The 22221-nt window shown below is 40.9% G+C and overlaps 1 protein-coding gene across 2 annotated transcripts in view; it reads right to left on the reverse strand.

The window, feature by feature from the left end:
* Positions 1-877: 877 nt before the first annotated feature.
* Positions 878-22221, reverse strand: part of LOC121552451 (integrin alpha-6) — a 34127-nt gene continuing 12783 nt past the window's right edge. The window contains exons 2-26 of one of the 2 annotated variants that reach the window (XM_041865399.2): positions 14327-14454; positions 14088-14167; positions 13672-13933; positions 11385-11516; positions 9069-9282; positions 7097-7290; positions 6917-7011; positions 6683-6810; positions 6329-6418; positions 6147-6208; positions 5853-6022; positions 5604-5747; positions 5319-5434; positions 5043-5202; positions 4869-4955; positions 4685-4764; positions 4511-4588; positions 4276-4378; positions 4004-4180; positions 3783-3878; positions 3589-3705; positions 3383-3481; positions 3130-3255; positions 2826-2960; positions 2190-2277 (exon numbers count right to left, since the gene is read on the reverse strand). In XM_041865399.2, coding sequence (XP_041721333.1) covers positions 2853-2960; positions 3130-3255; positions 3383-3481; positions 3589-3705; positions 3783-3878; positions 4004-4180; positions 4276-4378; positions 4511-4588; positions 4685-4764; positions 4869-4955; positions 5043-5202; positions 5319-5434; positions 5604-5747; positions 5853-6022; positions 6147-6208; positions 6329-6418; positions 6683-6810; positions 6917-7011; positions 7097-7290; positions 9069-9282; positions 11385-11516; positions 13672-13933; positions 14088-14167; positions 14327-14454 — 3046 coding nt within the window. In that variant the 3' untranslated portion in view covers positions 2190-2277; positions 2826-2852. Of the gene's footprint in view, positions 2278-2825; positions 2961-3129; positions 3256-3382; positions 3482-3588; positions 3706-3782; positions 3879-4003; positions 4181-4275; positions 4379-4510; positions 4589-4684; positions 4765-4868; positions 4956-5042; positions 5203-5318; positions 5435-5603; positions 5748-5852; positions 6023-6146; positions 6209-6328; positions 6419-6682; positions 6811-6916; positions 7012-7096; positions 7291-9068; positions 9283-11384; positions 11517-13671; positions 13934-14087; positions 14168-14326; positions 14455-22221 lie in introns of both variants that reach the window. The other variant, XM_041865391.2, reaches the window with a different exon arrangement.

Raw genomic sequence — 22221 nt, forward strand, 5'->3', positions numbered from 1 at the left:
TTTAGTAGGCACGTAGAAGTGCCTGTTGTCTTTGAGCCTTAGAGATATTTAGAGACAGGAGGAGATAAGAATCCCATTGGACAATTAACGTTTAACGCCTCACCCAGGAGACTGTCGGTCAATCGCGTTCACGTTGTCATGTTGCGTCACGCGGTTGTTAAGCCTATCGTCACGCAATCCCTTCTCAAAATCAGGGTATGAGTGGAGAAACCTGTCTATTCCTCCCAAGTACCTAATGTCACTATTCCAAAACTATACGATATTACAGAGAACAAGTAAATTATCTCATATCTCTGAAAATATCTCTCATGTTTTACTTATTGTTTACGAAATTCATGCTAATGTTGGGTTTTTGAGCTAGCGCCCAATTGACTCCCATTCACTCCTTGAAGGAGAGCTCTGACGACGCATGAGCAACCTACACAATGGGCGTTAATACGATACCAATGGATTTTCCCATCTCCTCAAAAGTATCTCTGGCCTAATCGAATACATTTTGGCCATAGATATGTAAAGCAGAAGGAGGAAAAGGAGTGAAATACCGGTACAACTTCCAGCCATTTATTCTCTATTTATTGCAATTTGCAAAGTATTCAAAACATCTGAATTGAGGAATGAATGAACAGCCAGTGATGAGACTTACAGAATTCCCCCCCCACATTTTTATTTAGGTAGGCCTACTAAATGTTTCTCATTGATCACCATTCCACAGAAATATCTATTTGAATAGCTTCCATATAATGAAGTCTGATACAGAGGCAATCAGAGAATAATAATATGCCATTTATCAGACGCTTTTATCCAAAGCGACTTACAGTCATGTGTGCATACATTTTTACGTATGGGTGGTCCCGGGGATCGAACCCACTACCCTGACGTTACAAGCGCCATGCTCTACCAGCTGAGCTACAGAGGACCACAGATAAAACATACATTTAGATTTCAATGTAAACAAAACATTCCAGGATTGTCAGGCGTGAACAATAATAGTTTAGGGTGGCACCTCTTATCACAGTGAACGATATTACATTTTTTAAAACCTCCTCTTCTTTTTAATATCCTATTATGTGAGAACAACCAATTTGAAGTGGCCATTTCAAACTCCATCACCTGGACCTGGCCATAACTACAAGTAAACAATGATGAAGATTATTAATCAACAAGATCACAATCTTTCTGAAGTCTACATTTAGGTGTGTATATGGTATGAATATTGTGTCAGGTGTCATCTTAATCTTTAAGACACACACATCCTTAAAATACAATTAGCTAAACAATAATCTGCATTTTATTGCTTGTTGGCTCAAGCTGTCCCAGCTGCATTGCTATTAACTGAAGTATTTCCCAGTACAGGGGGATAAACAAAGGTATGGTGTGAATCATAGTTATAACTCAAACTCATTATATCTAATAGGGTGTATTGAAATTACAGACCTTTTTATAATCAAAACAAGTGCAAAGAATGAGTCCCAATGACAATTTTATTCGCATAATACCTGTAGCTACTTTTTAGTCTGTGCAGCCCTAGAAAATCGGCAGTAACATTTGCTCTTACTGAAAAGTAACCTTTAGATGAAAAAGTATTTGGCCAATGCATATGTTTTTCTTTTTCTTTTTTCTTTTTTTTTTTTACAGATAATGACCAAAATAAATATACAGTGTGCTAAAGTATTTAAATATATACAAACATACAAAATGTTCCAGTCTATACATTGCAGGGATTATACAATAGAGATTGGATAAAACTGAACGCAAAAAAAAAAAAAGACTATCTACAGCGAAACATTGGAGACTGAAATTGTTCATGCAAAAAAAAAACTGTATCAGTGGCAGATAAAAAATAAATAAAAATGTATTAATTTCCTTTTTCGCACTCTACCCAAATGTAAGATGTGATGCTTCTCATTTCCTCAGATAGGATAGGACACGGTTTTGATCTGAGAATCCTTGGGGAGAATAGAAAAAGTATATTTTGTAGTTTGCTTCACAAATGCAGTCATTGGAGATTAGACTGTACAAAATAAATAACTAAGATCAATGGGTTCGTGACACTGGGATGTTTAGAAAAATGGGAGATTCTTGTCTCTGACAGCATCCCAACAATCAAGTGTCTTATGAGTAGCTCTCGTTCTCATTCCAGCTTGTCATCCACTGTTTTTTCTCAAAGGAATCCACCTTGGCTTTCCCGTCTTTGAACTGACGAGCCTCTTTCCTTATCCGTACAGCATGGTATCTTGGAACGCTGTCATCCTGTTTGGAACGTTTGAAAAATCCACACTGGCAAGAGAAAAGCAAAGAGAAATTATTATAAATTAGACTTGTATCAACCTGAACATACAAATACAACAAACACAAATATAATACTCAAGCAAATCAGAGAGGCAATCCAAAGAGTGTTTTGTGTGAGAGCATGCTTCACATGGAAAGAGTAGTATTCAAAATAGCATTTCCAAACAGCCAGGCTGACAAAGCAGAAACCTAGAACAATGAAGAAACTTCAAAGCACACAATAAATAGTGGTTGATAGGTTTGAAAAGTAGGAAAATTTAATAACTGGGGGGTGGGGGTATATTGAATGCTGACCAAATTCAAACACACATACATGAACAAATGTCTGAACACCCTATCAAAGCTCTTTGTACATACTCAAATTGGATAAATTATCAATTATAGTACAAATTGAATTTGTCTATGTATGTGTCTCTTTGACTTTTTGCACTTGAGATGTACAGAAGTAGCTTCGGAAGTAAGCATTTCCTTTAAAGCAAAAGTGAGTTAGTGTTTGTTAAGCCCACACTCCATGCTGACTGCAATGCCCATTTTACCCCAGGTCTGAGTGCAGAGATCAGGCACTATGCCTCAGTAGTGAGTTTCTCTTTGTCAGAGGCCTGAACATGGATCTGAGCCTTGTGATACGCTGCATCATACTGGTTTTGTGGGGCTCTCTTGAAGAAACCACACTAAAGGAGAGCAAGGGTGATGAATAATTGGGAACAATATGAGAACATAGATATCCTATAATACTACCTGAATGAATAATGATTAACTGTTACATGTGTCTACTAATAGCTCAGAGTACATTACAATGAATATGTCGGTAAATGTGTTGCAGTTGTAGACCATGCCTACCTTCCAGAGTAGAAACACTAGCAATGCCAACATCAGAATACCAGCCAGGACAGCCACAAGGATGATCCACCATGGAACTCCACCATACTGGGCTACTGCCTTCTCTGGAAACACTGTGACTCTCACCTGCATGGGTACAAGAAGAAACAGTCAGTTTATTTAGATTTGTTACATATAAATTCTTAAACTGTATTGGCCAGTCATTGTGTGAGTGGATGATAATGGATGTCAAGGGTTCTTCAGTGCCACACACCTGAGTCTCAGCATTCCTGAGAACCATATTCTTTGCAGGAGCATCAAGGCTGATGGAAGCTTTCACAATTATATCAAGATAGTTCAAAGATGCATAATTCTGTTTCAAAACAAAGGTTTTCAATGTTACAGAATGACTGAATCAATCTTATCTGCTATTTAGGAATATTTTGAAAAGCAAATAGCAACAGGCATGTTGTTTCTCACCTCAAGGAAAGTAGCATTCCACAGACGGCATCTCAGAGCAATCACTGCACTACTGTCCAAGCCCTGTAGAGGGCACTTGATCACCACACATCTAGCGTCATAGCCATTGCCACACATCTGAGAGGAACATAACCTTTTGTCAGACAACCTGTCATTATTGATCTCTTTTTAAATGCAAGTGAAAGTGTGTTTACCAAAATCCTGTGCTTTTTTTGGTCCAATAACAAAGAGATTTTGTCTCCGGGTTTTTTGCCTCCAACTTCACGCTTTTTCCTAGATGTGCTGGACTCCTAAAAAAACATAATCACAAGTTAGTGTTTCAAACTTGAATTTCTTAATAACGCTTCATCTCTGGCTGATTTTGCTTTTCCACAAATGCATCAAGCACAGTGAAACTTCAGTAGGAGAGTATTACCTGAATGTGTTTGAGAGAGTTGATCTCAGTCTCTGGGGAGCAGGGGATCTCTTCCAGGCCAGTGGTGCTGATCTTAACCAGATATAACAGCCATTTCCCATCCACATTCTCTTTGGGCCACTGGATGTTCAATGAGGTTGTGCCAAAGGACTTCAACGGCTTACCCAAATTGATTATCTGGAGGTATAATATTAACATTTTTAACGTCACGGTCAAACTCAGATCATGTGATATTGAGAAACTCTGTGAGATAAGCAGACAATGATAATTACCTTAAATTCATAATCAATCAAACTGCCGATCTCCTCTTCTGTCTTGATGGCACTCTCTCCTTTCACATCGCCCCCAAAATACACCTGGGAGGGTCTCGCAACTCTGATGATAAACAAACACATATTAGAGGACTACATTGCACACAATAGCTTTCAAATAATCAGATCAAAAAGTATTTCAAATCTAGTTGATGCAGTAATCAAAAAGTGTAAATGATAGAAAAACTTTACTTACCCTGCAACAGAAAGTAACAGCTCAATCACTACTTTAGCCTTTGCTTTCACTCTGCCCATTTTGTCCTGTGTACTGGTCCTGAAAGAAGAGAAGTGACACATAACAGCGTTTGTTCTACAAGGCCACCAAGTCAGTCATCAGTCACGTTTGTGAAAAAACTATAGTGCTACTTACGTTTGAAGCTCAAGGTCAATATCGATTTCTGCGGTATTGAGAGAGATACCAGCAGTGCTCAAGATTATGTAGAAAGTAACCTGGAAACACATTGCATCCAAATATTACATAACATTCACCATGAGTGAGCCACACAATGACAGAATAAGACAAATACTGTAATGAAAACAAGTGCATAGCCTACCTCTGAATCTCTTTTGAATGGATTCCCCAGTTCACACTCTGTTTGGGAGCCATTCTGATTGGCTAAACAGAGAACCGGTTTATCCCTCTGGAGAACAATAACCTATTACAATGTTATTTCTTGACGGATAGCAAAAATGTGTTTGCTGAAATAAACCCGAGCCACTTCACTTACCGCTGTTTTCTGAGAGCGGAAGCCGGAGTATGAGAGAGCATTGGGGAACATTCCCACCAGCTTAGCCTCATGGGCATCATCCCCATTTCTGTTCTTCACTGTCACCTCCAGAGCTATGTCCTTCTGATCACTGAGGGAGATCACTGGTAGCCCATTCTCCCTGGATAAAAACAAAACCTTATACCTCTTCCTCAGATTCATGGTTTTCTTTTCCAAATCTTATCATTATGAAAGTCACAGAATGTATATGCACTAAGAATGTTTGTTCATACTCACATAGGTAATGGGGGAAATATATCTTGGTTGAGCTCTTTGGAGCAGAATCTGTACTCCAGTTGTAAGCTACTCTGGCAAATATTATCATTTCCACATCCCTCCTTTAAGAAGTTCACCTGTAATGAAGCACAATCAAGCTTATTTTCAATGCATCTGACAGTAAGTCCATTCTAAACTTCACTGAATTCCAATTCCTCTGAGACATTCAATGACATCATGAAACATGTGTAACAGTTGGGAAATTCAAATGGAGATCCTCTCTCAGCTCCGAAGCAGTATGGTTACCTCAGTGACGACCTTGCTTGGCTGGGAGTTGTCAAGAATAGGCACAAGCTGGGGGAGAGCGTTCTGCCTCTTCTGACGCTTGGTACCCTGGATTCCCACTGACACCTCAATGGGAATACCACGCAGCTTGTCCCTAATGTTATCCTACAGAAAGAGAAAACAATTATGATGAGTACACCATCTCTCTTCCCACATTCTAGGTATCATTCTAGAATCTCAAGAGGGTTAGAAGAATACCAAATTCTATACCTGCAGTCTGATTTTCGTCTTGGTGCAAGCTCTTTTGTTTTGTCCCCGGAGGTCCAGAGTTCCGGTCGACTGGAAGTCCTGGTCGGTGCGAGACTTGTTGAGGAAGAGGACCCTGGAGGGAAGCCCTTGCTTCCTGCGATCTGCCTCAGCCTCAAATGCATAGCGGATAGCTTTAAGGAAACATTCCAGAACAACAGTATGTATTATGTAAGGACAAAGGGATTCAGGACATTCAGGACTATGACAAATTATGCCAACTGGGCTGAGGTGAAAGAAGAGAGAAGCTTCACTTACTTAGTTTTGGGCTGTAGGATACAGGGTTTGCTTTATAGGTGAAACATGCCTCCACGGTCAAGCTATAGACAGCAAATGGATTATAATTAAATTGTGTTAATAGCAAACAAATCTACAGAAGTACAAAGATGTCAGACATATTTTCAAACATGAGTAGTCATCAAATCCCATCAACACCTTACCAGATACTGTTGCCACAGGTTTTCTTTGTGAAGTCAATTTCCTTTGGAGTAATTTTGACATCCTTCTTGACGCTAATAATTGGCCTTGCCCTAAAATAAATAGTTGTCATGTGAGTTGTTACTGTATGTGTTATCTTGAAATGTATTTTTGAGGTCATAACTGGATTGTTATTATTTATTTATTTAGCAGACGCTCTTATCCAGAGCGACTTACAGAAGCAATTAGGGTTAAGTGCCTTGCTCAAGGGCACTTCAACAGATTTCTCACCTAGTCAGCTCAGGGATTTGAACCAGTGACCTTCAATTACTGGCCCAACGCTCTTAACCGCTAGGCTACTCTAATAAGATCATTACCTGTAAACGAGAACTGTATCTGAAAGAGACCCAATGGCTATATCAGGATAGGAATTCTTATCTAAATCCATATTCCCAGCCAGAGAATATCCAAATAATCTGATGTTGTTGGGAATTCCCTCAAGGATCTGAAATGACAAATAAATCAATAAGTAAAAATAGGATGCAGCAGTGATGTCACTCAACTACGTCAACAAGCATACCCTTTGACCAATAAAACACTGCAAAACCAACCTGTGCCGGCTTGGTGTTGATTCCAATAGCAGAACCGTGGTAAATGTACACTTTTCCTGCCCCAGCATCAGCATAGGGCGCTCCAACAGCAATGTCTGTAAAAGAGAAGCCATTTAGCTATGGAATATTATGACACAAGCACAGAAAGGTCAGAAACAAGTACAGATGTCAGGTTCCCACCTTGATAGGAGTCCTGATTGATGTCACCGATGTTCTCCACTGCCAGCCCAAACATTGAGTCTTTGGTTCCATTGAGGCGGATTGGGGTGATCTTGTCCCACTTTCCTGCCTGGTTGATGTAGACATAAACCGCTCCTCCAAAGTCTCCCTCTTTCATGAAGAACTGAGGGGCTCCCACAACAATATCCTGCCACCTGGGATGCAAAAAAGAAACAGCTAATTTGAAACATAAGTTACAATATCCATGTAGGTTTGATGACATAACGCAGGGTTCCCCAATAGGCGGGTGACTTTATATTGAACAAAAATATAAACGCAACATGTAACAATTTCAAAGATTTTACTGAGTTACAGTTCATGAACCCACCCACTTGGGAGCCAGGCTTACCCACTGGGGAGCCAGGCCCAGCCAATCAGAATGAGTTTTTCCCAAAAAAGGGCTTTATTACAGACATAAATACTCCTCAGTTTCATCAGCTGTCCAGGTGGCTGGTCTCAGATGATCCCGCAGGTGAAGAAGCCGGATGTGGAGGTCCTGGGCTGGCGTGGTTACACGTGGTCTGCAGTTATGAGGCCGGTTAGACGTACTACCAAATCCTCTAAAACGACGTTGGAGGCGGCTTATGGTAGAGAAATTAACATTACATTCTCTGACAACAGCTCTGGTGGACATTCCTGCAGTCAGCATGCCAATCTGTTGCATTGTGTTGTGTGACAAAACTGCACATTTTAGAAGTGGCCTTTTATTGTCCCCAACACAGGGTGCACCTGCGCAATGATCATGCTGTTTAATCAGCTTCTTGATATGCCACACCTGTCAGGTGGATGAATTATCTTGGCAAAGGGGAAATGCTCACTAACAGGGATGTAAATACATTTGTGCACAAAATTTGAGAGAAATAAGCTTTTTGCGCATATGGAACTTCTGGGATCTTTTATTTTAGCTCATGAAACATGGGACCAACACTTTACATGTTTATATTTGTGTTCAGTATATTTGGCCCCCCAAGTTTTCTGAGCAAAAAAAAAAAGGTTTGGGGGGGGGTATAATTTTCCTAAAATGACTAGGAAATCAGCTCAAAGTGATTTAATTTAGGAAATCTGTTCCCAAGTATTCACACTATGTGATCGTATCCCAATTAAAGCCCTGCACGGGCATGAATTTTAAGCCCGAGCCCTACCCATGCCCATGCCCACGACGTTCAGGCCCTACCCTACACAGGCCCGATTGTTTCTGCCAAATTTAAGGCCCGGCCCTGCCCGAAACCAGAAATAACTTCCTCCATTAGCAAATCCATTAGCTGCTCCTCTCTGTCTGTCACTCGCTCCCTGCACTCTACTCACGCTGTATGCACTCTGCTCATTGCGGCTCTGGGTCTGTAAGTATCCATTGCAACAGCTCAGCTTAGCTGTTAGCTACTTTTCTTCACTCTAAACTCCGACAAAACTCAAGGAACATTATAATTTTCTGTGAAATCTCTCCTGTCTTATATTTGACGAGGTTTAAGCACTTCTGACTCCATGTTATGATCTTAGTCAGATATGACTGTACGGCACAGCAGAGCATGAGCAAATGGCTCAGCTTCAAAATGTTAGTGATCAATTTAGTGATACCCGAGCCCTGCCCATACCCTAGTTATTGATGAAAAAACAGGCCCTACATGGCACCAATGTATAATGTCGCGACCCGTCAGGCTCAGGTCAGGTAGCAGAGCTCTAATCCCAATGTAATCAAAAATGTAAATGTAAATGTAATCAAGGTTTGAAATAACTCTGTTTTTGTCAAATACTATATCTGCTTGGGATTCCTGAAGTCAATTTGCAGTGTACAAATTATTTATAACTATGTTCTGGCCTCCTGACCATCTGCTCAAGGAAAAATGGGCCTACGGCTAAATGTAATTGGGGACCCTTGACATAAAATATGGATAAGCCAAAACTGGAAAAGTACAAGTCAACTTGTGTCACATACCCATCTCCATTCAGGTCGACCACAGCTACATCATATCCAAAAGAAGATGCCAGTCCAGGCCCTTCTAGAATGTACTCTGGGGAGAGTCTTGCGGACGCTTCATTCTCTTTTCTCAACAGGACCACAGCCCCACAGTGATTGGCTCGAGGTGCCCCAGACACAATGGTCAGGCCACGCCCCTTGGTGATGCTATGTCCAGAATCAAGGGAAAATCCTGCAACATGAAATAAGAGGAATCAAGGTATATATCTTTTATCTTACACTATGCATAATACAGATCATTCATCTTTCATGAGTAAATGAGTGAATTTGGGATGTAAAGAAAAACACAAGATGTGAAATATAGTAGTCATGTCATCTTGACGCAACCAAGAAAACATATGTTGTTGAAGTCGGAAGTTTACATACACCTTATCCAAATACATTTAAACTCAGTTTTTCCCAATTCCTGACATTTAATCCCTGTTTTAGGTCAGTTAGGATCACCACTTTATTTTAAGAATGTGAAATGTCAGAATAATAGTAGAGAGAATGATTTATTTCAGCTTTTATTTCTTTCATCACATTCCCAGTGGGTCAGAAGTTTACATACACTCAATTAGTATTTGGTAGGATTGCCTTTAAATTGTTTAACTTGGGTCAAATATTTCGGGTAGCCTTCCCATAAGCTTCCCACAATAAGTTGGGTGAATCTTGGCCCATTCCTCCTGACAGAGCTGGTGTAACTGAGTCAGGTTTGTAGGCCTACTTGCTCGCACACGCTTTTTCAGTTCTGCCTACACATTTTCTATAGGATTGAGGTCAGGGCTTTGTGATGGCCACTCCAATACCTTGACTTTGTTGTCCTTAAGCCATTTTGCCACAACTTTGGAAGTATGCTTGGGGTCATTGTCCATTTGGAAGACCCATTTGCGACCAAGCTTTAACTTCCTGACTGATGTCTTGAGATGTTGCTTCAATATATCCACATAATTTTCCTTCCTCATGATGCCATCTATTTTGTGAAGTGCACCAGTCCCTCCTGCAGCAAAGCATCCCCACAGCATGATGCTGCCACCCCCGTGCTTCACGGTTGGGATGGTGTTCTCTGGCTTGCAAATAACCCCCTTTTTCCTCCAAACACAACGATGGTCATTATGGCCAAACAGTTATATTTTTGTTTCATCAGACCAGAGGACATTTCTCCAAAACGTACAATCTTTGTCCCCATGTGCAGTTGCAAACCGTAGTCTGGCTTTTTTATGGCAGTTTTGGAGCAGTGGCTTCTTCCTTGCTGAGCTGCCTTTCAGGTTATGTCGATATAGGACTAGTGTTACTGTGGATATAGATACTTTTGTACCTGTTTCCTCCAGCATCTTCACAGGGTCCTTTGCTGTTGTTCTGGGATTGATTTGCACTTTTCGCACCAAAGTACATTCATCTCTAGGAGACACAACGCGTCTCCTTCCTGAACGGTATGACGGCTGTGTGGTCCCATGGTGTTTATACTTGCGTACTATTGTTTGTACAGATGAACGTGGTTCCTTCAGGCATTTGGAAATTGCTCCCAAGGATGAACCAGACTTGTGGAGGTCTACAATTATTTTTCTGAGGTCTTGGCTGATTTCTTTAGATTTTCCCATGATGTCAAGCAAAGAGGCAATGAGTTTGAAGGTAGGCCTTGAAATACATCCACAGGTACACCTCCAATAGACTCAAATGATGTCAATTAGCCTATCAGAAGCTTCTAAAGCCATGACATCATTTTCCAAGCTGTTTAAAGGCACAGTCAACTTAGTGTATGTAAACTTCTGACCCACTGGAATTGTGATACAGTGAATTATAAGTGAAATAATCTGTCTGTAAACAATTGTTGGAAAAATTACTTGTGTCATGCACAAAGTAGATGACCTAACCGACTTGCCAAAACTATAGTTTGTTAACAAGAAATTTGTGGAGTGGTTGAAAAATTAGTTTTAATGACTCCAACCTAAGTGTATGTAAACTTTCAACTTCAACCGTACGTATCCCAGTAATAACTGCAGTGCATTCAAACATTATGTTGAAATAATGACATGCTAAATATGCAGATTATAAACCATTCACAAGTTAACCACCATGGAGATGGAATGGTTAAGAATGGTTTTAGGCACCTCGGAAGTCACAAACCTAAGAAACTATTGGTCGTCACATCCAAAGTTCTCTCAGGGCTGACCTGTAGAGAAGGCGACTTATACAGAAACCGATCAGGGTTGGCAGCAGACAAACTGGTCATGAACAGGACAGCACAGAAAACACATAGTTCCCGTAATCAAGGTTCAGACCTACTGTACCCACCTAAGTAGCTGTTAGCAGGCACAGGCACCAGGTCAGGATCCAAGCGGTTCTCATCTCCAACTTCATAAGGCCCATCATCATAAAATCCCCTTTCCAACAAAGTATTGTTCTTTTGCTCTACACGTACTATGCCTAGAGTGGTTGAGAGTGAGGGGTGAAGATGTCAGTGGAATGGTGCTGGCTTAAATATGACCCTTAACAAAACAATATGAAATCTTCAACAATAATGACACAAGCTAAATGTAACTGGGTTAATTTATTTTTACAGGTGAAAATAAAATTGTATTGAAGGGCAATCCATTTTTGGACTTCTGAATTAATGAAATGTACCCATTAATTCTTGAAGAACACAACTTATAAATGCCTCCTGAGATTAGTTCAACTGTCGTACCCCATCAGAACCCCAAATATAAGCTTGTTTTAGTCCAATGTTTGTAAACAAAGTAAATGTAAACACACACTGTATAGCCTAAAAACATGGTTAAAACTATAATTGTGAAATCATAGACGGTCAGTCCTTGCATCCATATCTGTCTTTGAATTTGAGAGTGGTTACATTTATCCATCCCAATCCCCCGCTTTTTACCGAAACAGTGGTCGGAAGAACGCTTTGTTATTGTTTCAACTGCTGATTGCCGCTTTAAAGCACAGTAAGGAAATGTCTGATGAAGTATGTTGCAAAGCCTTTCTTTACCTCTACAGTCGTGGTCAACATTTTTGAGAATGACACAAATATTCATTTTCACAAAGTCTGCTGCCTCAGTTTTTATGATGGCAATTTGCATATACTCCAGAATGTTATGAAGAGTGATCAGATGAATTGCAATTAATTGCAAAGTCCCTCTTTGCCATGAAAATTAACTTAATCCTAAAAAAACATTTCCACTGCATTTCAGGCCTGCCACAAAAGGACCAGCTGACATCATGTCAGTGATTCTCTCGTTAGGCAAGGATATTGCTGCTAGTAAGATTGCACCTAAATCAACCATTTATTGGATCATCAAGAACTTCAAGGAGAGAGGTTAAATTGTTGAGAAGAAGGCTTCAGAGCGCCCAAGAGAGTCCAGCAAGCGCCAGGACCGTCTCCTAAAGTTGATTCAGCTGCCGGATCGGGCACCACCAGTGCAGAGCTTGCTCAGGAATGGCAGCATGCAGGTGTGAGTGCATCTGCACGCACAGTGAGGCGAAGACTTTTGGAGGATGGCCTGGTGTCAAGAAGGGCAGCAAGGAAGCCACTTATCTCTAGGAAAAACATCAGGGATAGACTGATATTCTGCAAAAGGTACAGGGATTGGACTGCTGAGGACTGGGGCAAAGTCATTTTCTCTGATGAATCCCCTTTCCGATTGTTTGGGGCATCCGGAAAAAAGCTTGTCCGGAGAAGACAAGGTGAGCGCTACCATCAGTCCTGTGTCATGCCAACAGTAAAGCATCCTGAGACCATTAATGTGTGGGGTTGCTTCTCAGCTAAGGGAGTGGGCTCACTCACAATTTTGCCTAAGAACACAGCCATGAATAAAGAATGGTACCAACACATCCTCCGAGAGCAACTTCTCCCAACCATCCAAGAACAGTTTGGTGACGAGCAATGCCTTTTCCAGCATGATGGAGCACCTTGCCATAAGGCAAAAGTGATAACTAAGTTGCTCAGGGAACAAAACATCGACATTTTGGGTCCATGGCCAGGAAACTCCCCAGACCTTAATCCCATTGAGAACTTGTGGTCAATCCTCAAGAGGCGGGTGGACAAACAAAAACCCACAAAAACTCCAAGCATTGATTATGCAAGAATGGGCTGCCATCAGTCAGGATGTGGCCCAGAAGTTAATTGACAGCATGCCAGGGCGGATTGCAGAGGTCTTGAAAAAGAAGGGTCAACACTGCAAATATTGACTCTTTGCATAAACTTAATGTAATTGTCAATAAAAGCCTTTGACACTTATGGAATGCTTGTAATTATACTTCAGTATACCATAGTAACATCTGACAAAAATATTTAAAAACACTGAAGCAGCAAACTTTGTGAAGACCAATACTTGTGTCATTCTCAAAACTTTTGACCACGACTGTAGAGGACAAGTGAGTCACAATATACTGCATGGCTCATTCTGCAGAGATTTAAATCTATACATTGTACATCCATTGATTTTGATCCATTGAAGTAAATAGGTTTTGATAACTTACATTTATATTTTACATTGTACATTTTTTGTAATTTAGCAGATGTTCTTATCCAGAGCGACTTACAACAACAACGTAATTGCATACCTTATGAACAGACACTTACCTTTCCAGTTGTAGGCGCCAGGCGCTCCAAACACCATGTAATGGTAGTCCTTGGTGAAAGTGGCAGCCAGACCCTGCTGGCAGGAGCCAAACCTCTCATGGCCTCTGGCTCTGCCCTCACAGAACCTCCAGTTCCCTCCATCTTCATCAGAGGATGTATCAATAGTGAGGTCCTGACTCAGGATGTAGCAGCGTCCTGTGATGTCACGGGACTCCTGAGCAGTGTCCACAAACAGACGTCTCTGATAGCGGTGAGCACAGGTCTGCAATGACAAGACAGTGGAATCAGCATACAAGGCAGATCTTAAGCTAATTATACTGTAGATCTGACACAAAGTTCTACATGACAGATATACAAAGCACAATGAACCTGGCTAGTAACACAGCCATGCAGAGTATCCTCTGACACTGACTTACCACAATCTTCCCTCCGGGGCCCTGGCTGTTAACTGTCACCCCCATCCACTGGTTCTCCTTGTTCTCAACTCTCACATCCTCTGTGAGAATTCATCAGAAGGAATCAGGATGTTATGTTGATTCTCGCTTTAGAATGAATTTTACTTACAGTATATTATGGTTAATAAAGCATAATGTTAAACCATATGTTGTGTAGGAGAGAGAAACTGAGAGAAAAACAGATATGAGTAACACCCCACCTTCATTGTCAAAATCGATACGGTCACAGTCATCGGATTCGGTGGTGATGTCACAACTGTACAGGCCACCGGTTATGTTGGCTCTCTGGTTGGCCAGTGCTTTGGCTCTTGGTGCTCCAATCAACAGTCTGTCAAATTAAAAAAATAAAAATTAAAAAAATAAAATGACTGTATATTTAAGATATTCATGGTCTATAGATGAATGTACTGTGACAATAGCAGATTTCATAGATGTTTGGTAATCCTATACAGCAGCTGTCATATTCAATAATTCATACTGACCATTTTCAGACATGTAATTCAAAGCAGTCAGCTTAGTAACCCAGGACTGGCCTGGATAACAGAGACCATGTCAAACTGGCAAATACAGTACAGTTGTGGTCAAAAGTTTTGAGAATGACACAAATATTAATTTTCACAAAGTCTGCTGCCTCAGTTTTTATGATGGCAATTTGCATATACTCCAGAATGTTATGAAGAGTGATCAGATGAATTGCAATTAATTGCAAAGTCGCTCTTTGCCATGAAAATTAACTTAATCCTAAAAAAACATTTCCACTGCATTTCAGGCCTGCCACAAAAGGACCAGCTGACATCATGTCAGTGATTCTCTTGTTAACACATGTGAGAGTGTTGACGAGGACAAGGCTGGAGATCACTCTGTCATGCTGATTGAGTTAGAATAACAGACTGGAAGCTTTAAAAGGAGGGTGGTGCTTGAAATCATTGTTCTTCCTCTGTTAACCATGGTTACCTGCAAGGAAACACGTGCCGTCATCATTGCTTTGCACAAAAAGGGCTTCACAGGCAAGGATATTGCTGCTAGTAAGATTGCACCTAAATCAACCATTTATTGGATCATCAAGAACTTCAAGGAGAGAGGTTCAATTGTTGTGAAGAAGGCTTCAGGGCACCCAAGAAAGTCCAGAAAGCACCAGGACCGTCTCCTAAAGTTGATTCAGCTGCACCACCAGTGCAGAGCTTGCTCAGGAATGGCAGCAGGCAGGTGTGAGTGCATCTGCACGCACAGTGAGGCAAAGACTTTTGGAGGATGGCCTGGTGTCAAGAAGGGCAGCGAGGAAGCCACTTCTCTCGAGGAAAAACATCAGCGACAGACTGATATTCTGCAAAAGGTACAGGGATTGGACTGTTGAGGACTGGGGTAAAGTTATTTTCTCTGATGAATCCCCTTTCCGATTGTTTGGGGCATCCGGAAAAAAGTAAACAGTAAAGCAGGGTCCTTCAATTCCGGTCCTGGAGGGCCGAAACACCTCTGTTTTTCATCCTCTCCTTCTAATCAGGGGCTAATTCAGACCTGGGACACCAGGTGAGTGCAATTAACTACCAGGTAGAAATAAAAAACAGAAGTGTTTCGGCCCTCCAGGACCGGAATTGAAGAACCCTGCAGTAAAGCATCCTGAGACCATTCATGTGTGGGGCTAAGGGAGTGGGCTCACTCACAATTTTGCCTAAGAACACAGCCATGAATAAAGAATGGTACCAACACATCCTTCGAGAGCAACTTCTCCCAACCATCCAAGAACAGTTTGGTGACGAACAATGCCTTTTCCAGCATGATGGAGCACCTTGCCATAAGGCAAAAGTGATAACTAAGTGGCTCGGGGAACAAAACATCAACATTTTGGGTCCATGGCCAGGAAACTCCCCAGACCTTAATCCCATTGAGAACTTGTGGTCAATCCTCAAGAGGCGGGTGGACAAACAAAAACCCACAAATTCTGACAAACTCTAAGCATTGATTATGCAAGAATGGGCTGCCATCAGTCAGGATATGGCCCAGAAGTTAATTGACAGCATGCCAGGGCGGATTGCAGAGGTCTTGAAAAAGAAGGGTCAACACTGCAAATATTGACTCTTTGCATAAACTTAATGTAATTGTCAATAAAAGCCTATGACACTTATGGAATGCTTGTAATTATACTTCAGTATACCATAGTAACATCTGACAAAAATATATAAAAACACTGAAGTAGCAAACTTTGTGATACTTGTGTCATTCTCAAAACTTTTGACCACGACTGTACATGTCCACTACTTAATATTCAAACTGCCAGCAATCATAGTACTGTATCAGAGCCTTCAAGAAATTGTGAACACGCCTTTTGAGATGCACCACAATTAAATACTTTTTTTTGTATTTCATCTGGCTGCCAGTTAACGTCCTCAGAATAATTATTTTGGTGGTAAGAGACTAAAAGAGAACTTCTGGTGATTTGTCTCTGTAGTACAGTAGACTACTGTGCTATACAATGAGTACTAGGAAGAGAAACAGTAGAGTCCATGATCTAATTTGGAGCATATTCAATAATATGATTGTCCTGTACAACATTAGTTCACTGACCACAACATATCCAAATCACCCTGAGTGCCTAAGAGAATCTTTACAACCGCAGGGGGACAATATCCTGCATGAATAAGTTTTAGGGTTGAATAATTTGTAGAGCCATTTATTTATGCCCTATATTTATGCACAATACTTTATAAGAGCTGTGACTGACTGATATTGCAATTAAATATTTCCTGTAATATCTTAGGAGGGCTTTTAGGAATTGGCTGTACTTGGCACTTCACTAAATGAAAAAAACGTTCCTGTTAGGCTACCACTATAAAGGGGAACAAACAGGCAGCTCATTGTTGAACAACCACAGTGAGAGACAAAACTTCAGCAGGACCTCTCTGGGTCATATTTTCCAGCCTGGACAGTGAGTGAAAGCCACAGCCCCATACTAAGGAACACTGAAAACATGACCAGATGCATCACTGAGAATGGCTAACAATATTGCATATTGTGCAGCATGTTTGTTGTGTTTCCTAGATGAAGTAGTATTGTAATGCTATTAGGGAAATATATTGGGGAAATAATAGAGTGATCACTGTCCATACACTACAAGTGCTATGTTTAACCGCTTAGGGAGTTACTGGAAAACTGATACTTATATGGGTAATAGTGGACCACAGTGCAAATCCATTGGAAACGTTGTGGGAATTTTCACAAAGGGGGGCAAGGAATCCTCTCCACCTTCTTCCTCCACTCTGCATGATTCCACAAGCTATTCCGTAAACCCCATATTGATTCCTTGGATAGAGTCATGGACCTTCATTTACCAATCAGGGACTCCCAAGAGGAAGCCTGTTGGGAAAGGGGAAGATCGAAGCCCAAATTATGTCCCCTCCCCTCTATCAACAGCCAGTGAAATGCAAATAAGAGCTCCATCAAAACAAACAATTTCACAGTGCAGCTGAGCTGTCAGTTCAAAGAACAGTTGAAGATAGAATGTAGATAGTTGAGGGCTTCAAAATCACTATTTATTCCAATGTTACTCTTGTAGGTCACACTCTCACTTAAAGCCTGGGGAAACCAACCCCATAGAGCTGCATTAGAGTGGGAAACAACACATAGGGATTTGTATCTGCAAGTAAAGGTTCTTAGCACTGCTCCCCACTGATAGTTGTGAAATTTGACAAGTCACTGAATGGTAACATTGGCATTTGCATACAACACTCCAGCCTTTGTGTACAAAGTCTAGATGACACATGAAAACAAGCTGCTCATTTCTGAAGGAGAAAACATTATTATTTTTTTTAACTTATAGATAAGCACCTTATTCCTCTTTTATATTGAATACCCAACAGCTTCTGATCTAGACAAACTAATAGGGAACAATTAAGCAATTAGACACAAGCAAGGCTGGACTTTGTTAGCTTAGATAAAAAGATAAAAAGTCAAAAGTGCTACTGGTAGTTGAGAACTTTGATGGTCATAGAACTTGCCTGAAGACTCATCCTGAATTTAATTTCGCTGCTCTATCGAATGCTCCATACATCTGTCTGAAGAACCATTGGTCTGAACCCGCTATCCTAGAAGTAATTTGTGCCGACGTAAAAATTATGTGATTCATGATTCGTGTAGCCCGGCTCTGGCCCAACGCATCGGTTTCTGGAACCAATCAGAACGGTTTGAATGTGTTCACATTCTATAAGTCCTCAGGGAGGAAGCAAATCCAGACTCATTGTGGAGAAGAAACGTTAGTGGGCGTGGCGTTTGACCGGAGCGATGTGGATGGGTAGCCAGGCAAAGACGGAACTGCCAACAAGTTACACTTAGGTGAAAGGAGACTCTTTTTAGGCCACATTCTAAAAAATAACATTGCAAATCTACTGCCCTCTGTTCCTCTAAAACAGAAACCCCCAGGTTATAGCATCAAGTTAGCTGAGCTACTAAGTACATGGAGAGCCATCATATTCCTATCCATGTCAAGAAGTCTAAAAGACAGTAGGATTGGTTACAGACTAAGGGCTCTATTTTCGGCTGGCGCAAATAAGGCGCAAGTGTCAAACGTACGTTAGTTTGCAATTTCGTCATGTAAAAACTGGAACACCGGCCTTTTCCAGCCCTAAAGCCAGGTTCTACAACTTCCCTATCTAACATCAGCTCGCTTGCGCTGAGGTGGGAGGGGTGGCACTATTTGAGGTGTGTTCTTTAAAAACAAGCGCAAAAGTGACAACTTCATGCAGCGCTAATAGGAAGTTTCAAGACCCACAAAAGCAGGTCTTAACTGTAACGCAGTTGATAATGACATGGATTTTGAGAGCAGAAGTGCAGCCTATCCAGTCATGGCGCACAGTGCCCATGGAATGAGAGATGTGCCTTTTGTGGGGGTGAATCGAAACCAACCATAGCCTACCCTCCCCTTAATCAAGGCTGGTTTAGCATCATTGTATACAGTGTGTCTTTTTATCTTGACCATTAGCCTATGAATAAAGTGGTTTTAAATGTTCTACTGAGAGTGCTTTAAAATATGTTTGAGGTTTTTGCCCTCATACTTTTTCATTGCTCACAATTCACATACCTGCATTTCGCTTGTTCACGTAGGCTATCCATCCCCCTTTTCAAAGAGCACCCCTCATTCGATTACCAAAGACACACTTGGAGAATCTGCCACGCACATAGGCAACGATAATTGACAGGAGCCTAGTTTTTTGTAAAGACGTGCAAATGATATGCTAAAGCATTTAGGCCTACGTGTGCACACAGTGCCATGGAACGAGAGAAGTGATTAATGACATCATGCTTCTGACTCGATCCTAGTTAGAAATATTGTTGTTGGTTGTTTTTCGTTTAATTTGATTAAAAAACAAACTTTTAAGAAAGATTCAGCTTCCGTGGATTTATGGTGAGAACTTACACGGCTTCGAATGCAATGCAATTTCGTCTGTTATTTCTGGAGAAGCGCAAAATACAGTATGATCTGTAAAATGGTTCCATGAGGTATATAAAACATTATCTATCCAGCTCCTATGAAAAGTTTGGATGTGCGTAAAACCCTCCATAGTCTAAATTGCCTAGTCTGTATTATATGTCTACGGGGGGCAATTATTGTGCCTGTAACGGTATCTAGACATTTTTTATTATTTTTTTGATTCGAATTATACACTGTCTTTTTAGGCATAATCAATAGCCTGGTGAATTTAATCTTGCTTATTGACTACGTTTGGCATGTCCATATCCAGACTGCAATTTACAGTAAGGCTAGCCCCTATTTCAGTGCGAATGCTATACTGTAGCCTATGTTTAACAATGTATTTCCATACTGAAGCAATGCAATTAGAACACTGTGGACTGCAAACATGTTCAACATATTTAGCAAATATGGGGCAGCAATTTAACAACTAGGCTATAATGGACTAACTTTCAAATTGGAGTTGATGACAAAGCAATACATAAAAGACCGTAAACACACAACTTGAAGCAACCACATATTTAGCCATGGAGCACGTTCTGATTGGCTAGTGAGGGGCCAAGCCTTCACACACCCACAAGTTGTTTATTCACCAAAACCCAGCCCTTTCACAGCACCGCCAGCTACTACACCCATAATTCCGATTGTGAAATAGCTCAAATATTTCTGACACACCCCTGAACCTATAATGCTACCACCAGCGCTACGATTTACGATTGCGTTAGGCCTGTTAAAATAGAGCCCTACGTGTATAATATAATAAGCTATTTAGCAGACGCTTTTATCCAAAGCGACTTACAGTCGTGCGTGCATACATTTTTGTGTATGGGTGGTCCCGGGGATCGAACCCACTACCTTGGCGTTACAAGCACTGTGCTCTACCAGCTGAGCTACAGAGGTGTAAATGAATAGTGGTGGCCAAACTGTGGGTGCATCCTGTGACCTTGCTGACCTTTTTCCACAAATGTTGTGTGATGCTGCCCCCACAGCTGTGCACTCAAAGTCCCCAGAACCACTGCAGCTGTTCTAACTGTGTCCATTTACCCACACCAACACTTGGCACTGGCTTAGAGTTGGCTTGTTATACCAGCCAGGCCATAACAAAAAAATTAAAACCAGGGCCTGAGCTCCTCTATCACTGCTAATAAATCAGTGTCTCAGTCTCTACCCAACCAGGAGATTATAACCTGCCTTTGAGCTTTACTGGGACACAGCCAACTGCCAGGCTCCTGAGAAATTCCAAGATTGTTTTTGTCCCACAAATATCATGAAATTCACTAACTATTTTAGAGACTGCTGCTTTGGGCCAGATCTCATCCACAGGCTTCTCTTGAACTTCTTTCTTGGTCAGCCAGAGAGAAACACGCTTTACTACATACAAGTAAAACATTTTACTTTTTTTGAATCAGTAATTTACAGCTGCATTACAGGAAACAATAGCTTTAAAAATTGTATTTCTATTCCAAACTTATGCACTGAGCAGCTGCTTCCGCTCCGTATCCATTTATGGGGACAAATACATTATTTTGTCACCGATAAGCATTTTAATTGTCGTATTCTCACCTTTCTTCGGAGCACTTAGCCCCATAACCTTAAACATGTTCCCTTTCAACTGACACCATGGTTATGCATACTGGCTCATATTGTATTTGCCAAATTATTAGCATTTCAATTTGGGCAAGTCTATATTGCTTAATCTGAAAATCTGGTTGCGTACAAATATTTAGCAGATGTTATCGCAGGTGCAGCGAAATGCTTATGTTCTTAGCTCCAACAGTGCAGTAATACCTAACAATACAAAACAATACACACAAATCCTCCAAATTAAAATAAAGGAATTAAGAAATAATGAGCAATGTCAGAGTCCGGAATATAAATATAAATTTATAGTTGAAGTCGGAAGTTTACATACACTTAAAAAAACTCGTATTTTCAACCACTCCACAAATTTCTTCATAACAAACTATCATTTTGGCAAGTCGGTTAGGACATCTACTTTGTGCATGACACAAGTAATTTCTCCAACAATTGTTTACAGACATATTATTTCACTTATAATTGACTGTATCACAATTCCAGTGGGTCAGAAGTTTACATACAGTAAGTTGACTGTGCCTTTAAACAGCTTGGAAAATTCCAGAAAATGATGTAATGGCTTTAGAAACTTCTAATAGGCTAATTGACATCATTTGAGTCAATTGGAGGTGTACCTGTGGATACAATTTCAAGGCCTATCTTCAAACTCAGTGCTTCTTTGCTTGACATCCTGGGAAAATCAAAAGAAATCAGCCAAGACCTCAGAAAAATAATTGTAGACCTCCACAAGTCTGGTTCATCCTTGGGAGCAATTTCCAAATGCCTGAAGGTACCACGTTCATCTGTACAAACAATAGTACGCAAGTATAAACACCATGGGACCACGCAGCCGTCATACCGCTCAGGAAGGAGACGCATTCTGTCTCCTACAGATGAACGTACTTTGGTGCGAAAAGTGCAAATCAATCCCAGAACAACAGCAAAGGACCCTGTGAAGATGCTGGAGGAAACAGGTACAAAAGTATCTATATCCACAGTAAAACGAGTCCTATATCGACATAACCTGAAAGGCCGCTCAGCAAGGAAGAAGCCACTGCT

The sequence above is a fragment of the Coregonus clupeaformis genome, chromosome 4 (assembly GCF_020615455.1).
Source record: "Coregonus clupeaformis isolate EN_2021a chromosome 4, ASM2061545v1, whole genome shotgun sequence".
Taxonomy (NCBI): Eukaryota; Metazoa; Chordata; class Actinopteri; order Salmoniformes; family Salmonidae; genus Coregonus; species Coregonus clupeaformis.